The sequence below is a fragment of the Chelonoidis abingdonii genome, chromosome 26, assembly GCF_003597395.2.
Source record: "Chelonoidis abingdonii isolate Lonesome George chromosome 26, CheloAbing_2.0, whole genome shotgun sequence".
NCBI classification, from domain to species: domain Eukaryota; kingdom Metazoa; phylum Chordata; order Testudines; family Testudinidae; genus Chelonoidis; species Chelonoidis abingdonii.
The window spans coordinates 18,541,189-18,547,188 of record NC_133794.1 but is presented as its reverse complement, the minus strand read 5'-3'; the positions used below and the strand labels follow the sequence as shown (position 1 = coordinate 18,547,188).

General features: G+C 63.4%; 1 protein-coding gene across 1 annotated transcript in view; it reads right to left on the bottom strand.

The window, feature by feature from the left end:
* The window catches only part of NOTCH3 (notch receptor 3), a 50,818-nt gene that overhangs the window by 33,459 nt on the left and 11,359 nt on the right, over positions 1 to 6,000 (bottom strand). Inside the window, exons 3-4 of the mRNA XM_032776752.2 lie at positions 1,883 to 2,025; positions 1,198 to 1,533 (exon numbers count right to left, since the gene is read on the bottom strand). Of these exons, the coding sequence (XP_032632643.1) occupies positions 1,198 to 1,533; positions 1,883 to 2,025 (479 nt within the window). The remainder of the gene's footprint in view (positions 1 to 1,197; positions 1,534 to 1,882; positions 2,026 to 6,000) is intronic.

The following is a 6,000-nucleotide window of genomic DNA, read 5'->3' as shown; positions in this document are numbered from 1 at the left end:
CCCCCCCCCCCCCAAGCACACACAGCGCCCTCGAGCCCACTCCCCACCACACGCACATATCGCCCCTGAGCTCTCTGCTCCCTGGCACACAGAGCCAGCTCCCGCCACACACACACAGTGCCACCAAGCCCACTTGCCTCCCCAATGAACAGAGCTCCCCAAACTCCACTCCCTCAACAGCGTCCCCAAAGCTCGCTGCCTCCCATGCACACACAGCACCCCCAAGCCCGCTTCCCCCCACACATGCACACACAGTGCCCCCTCACACAGATCCCATGCATACGCAGTGCCCTCAGAGCCCGCTTCCCCCAAATGCACACAGAGCGCCACCGGGCCTGCTGCCGTTCCCATGCACACACAGTGCCCTCAGAGCCTGCTCCCCCCCACACACACACAGCGATGCCAAGCCTGCTCCCTGATGCACGCACAGTGCCCATGAGCCTGCTGTACCTCCCCATGTGCACACACAGCACCCCCAAACCCACTCCCCCAGCACACACACAGAGCACCCTCTGAGCCTGCTCTCCCTCAAACACACAGCAGCCGCAGAGCCTGCTCCCTCCCCACACACACACAGCTGCATCAGAGCCACTTCACTCCCCACACAGACCGCAGGGCCTGGTCCCCTCTCACACACAGGGTCCCCCAGACCATACCCCTCCTTCTCTGTGTTCCCAGAGCCAGGCCAGCTGGCAGAGGGTGCAGGATTTGGCAGGAGCAGAGCTGCAGCTTAGATGAGAATGAGCCATTACTTGGGGGGAGGGGGCTGAAGGGACTAACGGGGAGAAAGAAATGGTCAGCTTCAGGTGGGGAGGGAGCCAAAGAGGGCTCTTGGGAGCAGGGGAGGGAATAGCCCAAGGTTGGGAGGGACAGTGCCCTCTCTCCCCTGCAAGCTCCGGCCATGCTGCTCTCCCGGACGCTCCTTGGGATTGTTTCCTTCCTGGCCACAGTCCAGGATCCCCAGGCGCTATTTACAGCTTCCAATGAGCTTCCTGCAGTGCAGCCCAGAGCCGCCAGCCCCGTGGGCACACACACCAGGGCAGGGGGAGAGATACCCCTCCAACAACCCCTGCCCCCAGGGCTGAGGGAGGGGACAGCATCCCCCCAAATAGGTTCCTCCAGCACTGTCCCAGCTAGGACGCCATACACCAACCCCTGCTTCTCCCAAATGCTGCCCCCCCACTCCGGGCCCCTCACCCGGCAGACAGGCACACTCGTAGCTCAGCTCCCCAGTCTGGCGACACGTGCCCCCATTGAGGCACTGCGAGGGCGCACAAGGTGTGTAGACGCTCTCGCACAGCTGCCCCGTGAAGCCAGCTGGGCATTGGCAGCGGAAGGAGCCTGGCGTGTTGAAGCAGGTGCCCCCATGGCGGCAGACGCCCGGTGCCCGGCACTCGTCCACGTCCGTGCGGCAGTTGCGGCCCTGGTAGCCTGGCAGGCAGGTGCAGTTGTAGCGGCTGTTCCAATTGGTGCAGCGGGCCCCATTGGCGCAGGGGTTGTTGGCGCAGGCATCACCCAGGGAGCAGTCCTGACCTGAGGGGGGATGCTGTGAGCGGGACCTGGTGGGCATGAGGACAGCCCAAAGAGCCCTTCCCCCTAGGCCCAGCAGGTCCCCGCCCCAGGGCCAAGGTGTGCCCAGCCCTCCTCCCATGCCAGCCTTATTCAGTCAGGTTCCATTCCCGTCCCCCAGCTGGGCTGAGGGTCCCTCCCCATATCCCACAGCCCCCCCATGGCCATCCCCCATCTCCACTAGGCCTGCATGGCATCGGTTCTCCCTGGGCTTGGTCAGATCCTGGCCCCACCTCCAACCAGACCAAGCTGGGTCCCACCCCCTCCCCAGCCTCCCCTAGAGCAGCATGCCCCCCGCCCACGTGACCCTCACCTCGGAAGCCTTTGGGACAGGTGCACTGGTACTGCACGGTGCCATCCTTGAGGGAGCTCTCACACACGCCCCCATTGGCACAGGGCGACTGGTGGCAGGGGTCCTGGAACTGGCAACGCTCACCAATCAGCCCGGGCTGGCACCTGCAGAGAGAGGCACACTGGTGTGAGTCCCTCCCTCAGGGGCAGGAATGGGACTATGGGCAAGTGCCCGAAACAAGTGCAGGAAGGACACATGCCCACCACCACTGCATCTGGGCACTTTATACATCACTGCACTGGCAATGACGTTCCTAGGGGCAGCATCATGGAGTCTCTGGCTGGTCTGCCTTTCCAGGGCAGGGTGGGAGGTAAGAGTCCATCAATTTCCTCTGCTTTTATTGGTTGCCAGGGGTTCCTGGGGGGTGGGGGTGGGGATGTCTCTGGCCCAGACCATCCCCCCACTGTGCTCTGTGGGCAGGCATCCAGACCTGCACTCAGCACCCAAACATGGGCCCCTATGCTACAACACATCAGCAACCTCCATCCCTGCAGCTCCATCAAGCTGCCCCAGGGTAGCCCGGCCCTCATGCAGTTGGTGCTGGTCCTGGGGGCTGCCCCAGATCTCAGGTTATTCCCTCCAACAGACATTGCTTGGCATTGCGCCACTCCAAACACCCCCTACCCTGTGCTGCCCATTTGCCCTGTGGGCTCAGCTCCCTCTGCAGGGCCTCAACTGGCACCAGCTTAGACTCATCATTGTGCCAGATGCTCACTTTGCCCCCTCCTTGTTCCCTCAGCCCTTACCAGATCTCCACTGACGCCTTTAACCCCCCTCTCTGCTCCCCACAGGGGGAGCCTCCCAGCCTTGGCATATAGGGCTGGCCAGGGGAGAAGGGGCTGCTGAGTCTGATTTTTCTTCCTGCCCCTGAGGACCAGTCTGCTGGCAAACCAGACTGGGCTCGGCCTCAGGGTACAGCTCCAAGCATGGGGGAAGCTGTGCCAATGCAAAGGGTCTCCCTACTGTGTAGCTATCCCTGCACAGGGAAGGAGCCGTGCTACACCAGTACAGGGCATCTTTATAGCAGCAGAGCGACCTTCTCACATAAAGCTGTATTGGTAACCCTAGACTGGCATCACCCCCACCTCCTACAAACTGTGCAGAGCAGACGTAAGCCAATTCAGGACCGACTCCCTGGGCCCCCTCACCCTGTCATTCCTCAGAGCCCACCTGCTGCTGCACCTCTTAGCACCTGGCTGACCATAGACCATGCTCTGACCCCAGGACTCCATTGCCTAGAGCTCATCGCAGGGCAGCCCCAAGACCCCGCTCTGACCCCAGGACCCCACTGACTAAAGCTCATAGCAGGGGCGGCTCCAGGACCCCGCTCTGACCCAGGGACCCCACTGCCTAGAGCTCATCCACAGGAGCAGCCCCAGGATCCCACTCTGACCCAGGGACCCCACTGCCTAGAGCTCGTCGCAGGGGCGGCCCCAGGACCCCGCTCTGACTCCAGGACCCCACTGGCTAAAGCTTGTCCACAGGAGCAGCCTCAGGACCCCACTCCGACCCAGGGACCCTACTACCTAGAGCTCATCGCAGGGGCACCCACTCCCAGTGGAACCTGGCCCAGCCAGCAGGTCTGCACCTCTCTCAGGGGAGAGCTTGGTGAGGGGTTCTCTGCCCTGCCCCCCACACCTTCACCTCCTTGGGGTGCATGCAGAAGGAGTAGGGTACAGAGTCCCTCCTGCCCCCCACAAACCCCCTGTCACGCAGGGGCCCTGAACTCTGCCCCCGAGGGCCACGTCCTATGGGACTGAGCCAGGGCAGACCCAGCTCCGCAGCAAGTGGGGCCCAGCTCACAGGTCTCTAGCTAGCCAAACTGGAGCAGTGCATGCTGGGAGCTCTGCAATAGGGAGGCGACAGGAGAGGCTGATCTGGGCTCTGCATGCACCACAGGGCTGGGTCCAAGACCAGCGGTGTGCAGGGGCTGAGGGTGGAGGAGGGGAGGGTAGTCAAGCCTGCCAGGCTGGACAGGACCATCCTGCCTCCCCAGCCCCAGTTCTGGGCTTGCTCCTGACAACAGCTCAGGGTCCAAGATGGAGCCAGTGCTGGGCAGCACCTGGGTACCCCCCCGTCAGTCTGGGCCGGCTCCAGAGGGCACCGGCTGGGGGGAGCTGCACCACAGCCTGGGTACTGGTGCACAGATTGTACCCCAAATTTGCTCCCGTCTCTGGCTCAGCGGCAGCCCCGGCCATCCCCCACCCCTGCCTGCCGTCACCAGGGCAACGCAGAACGCCTGTTTACTCTGTTGTCCAGGACCTGCAAACCAGGATCTCAATTCTGGGGGTGGGGACGACAACCCTGCAGCAGAGACGGGGGGCACTCAGTTCACCCCACAGCAGATCGAGGGCTCCCAGCCTGCTCTATACAGCAGCCCCTGCTGGGAGAGGCACGGACTGGAGGAGCTCCAGCGCCCCCTACAGGCAGGTACCACAGCACAGCAGGGACTGTGCCCAGGCCTGGAATTACACCAGCTCCCCAGAGTGCTGGGCCCTTCTGAGGGACCCAGGCCCTTCCCCACAGAGCTGGGGGCTTGGTCCAACAAGGGAAGAAGAGAGGGCAGCACGGTGCTAAAGCAAACATAGTGCTGGCGGCACAGACAGGGTGGAGGAGAGGGATGGTGAGGAGACAGACAGCGCAGACCAGATCCCCCCTGCCTGCCAGACCCACAGGCCCATCCAGCCTTGTAGCCCTTCTCTCCTGCCCCACTGGACCAGATGGGAGCCATGAGACCATAACCTCCCTACACCAGGCTCAGACCCACTGACCAATACTGCCTGTAGGAACTCCACCCCCTCCCCATCTCCTGGTGTGCTGGTCCCTGCCTGACCCTTGTGCCCTGGAGCCTGCAAACGGTTACGCCTGCCTCAGCTACAGCCATGGCAAATGCCACCGACCAGACCAGGCCACAGCCCCCCGAGCAGTGACATGGGCAGCTCCACTGGCCCCAGTACAGACCAGGAATGCCCTGCGGATCTCCCATCCCCATCCTGCTCACTCCATTTTGGGCTCCCTCCAGCAGTACTTGGTGAGATGCCAACTCCCCTCTCCCTGCATGTCTGTGCATGGGGGGGGGCACCCTGAGTGCAGAGCTGGGGTTGGCAGAGCTTCCCACCCCATCCATCCACCCACTCAACCCCTGGAAAGGGAAAGGAGATGTGGGGACAGGCATCCCTGTGGCAGGAAGCAGAAGGGGAGCAGAGCCCTGTATCCCAGCACCAGGCAGCGCCCTCCCCTGCAGGCAGAGCCAGGCTCCCACGCTGGAAAGCAGCCCCCTTCCCAGCCCCTTGGCAGTGCTCCTGCCTGCTCATGTCTGGGGAGTGGAGCCGGCATCCAGCCTGCTCCGTGGGGCAGTGACTCAGCGGCTCCACTGCCACATCACCCCATGAGTCACCCCGGCGGCTGCCTCAGGCACCCACTCCTGGAGGGACGGGATGCCCCTGGGCACGAGAGCGCACGGCGGCACAACTTCCCCCCATACCTCCCAGCCGCAGGAGGCAGAGCCAGCTTTAGAGGATAGAACCCAGGAGTCCTGACTCCCAGCCCGCCTCCCATTGCTCTGACCACCAGGCCACACTGCCCTTCTGCGCCCAGAATGCCCCTTCACCTGGCAGATGGGGGCTATCCTGGCACGTGCCCCCTCCCATCCCCCAATGGACTCTGTTGCACTCCCTGACCTCACCTCCCTGTTTCAATTCCATCCTCCCACATGCATTCCCCAGTAGCCCCCACCCCATCCATCCTCACTCCCCCTACCCCATCTCCCATCAGCCCCTGCTCCAATCCTGTCCCCCACCTCCCCACTTCTCCAACTCCCACGCTCATTTGGTGCCCCCTCCTGTGGCGCCTGGGCGGGCACAATCCAGACTAAACTAGTCCCCCCTTCTCACCCCGAGGGCGCCTGGCAAAGGGACCCAGGCGGCAAACCCATCTCCAGGCTGGCACAGTAGGGCCCATGGGGCCCAGCACATTGGGAGGGGAGGGGGAAGGATTTCTGGCACTGGGACGGAGATACATTTCCCCCCCTCCCAGCCCTCCCTGAGCCGGTTCCAACCCGTTCGACAGGTTCCAGCAGC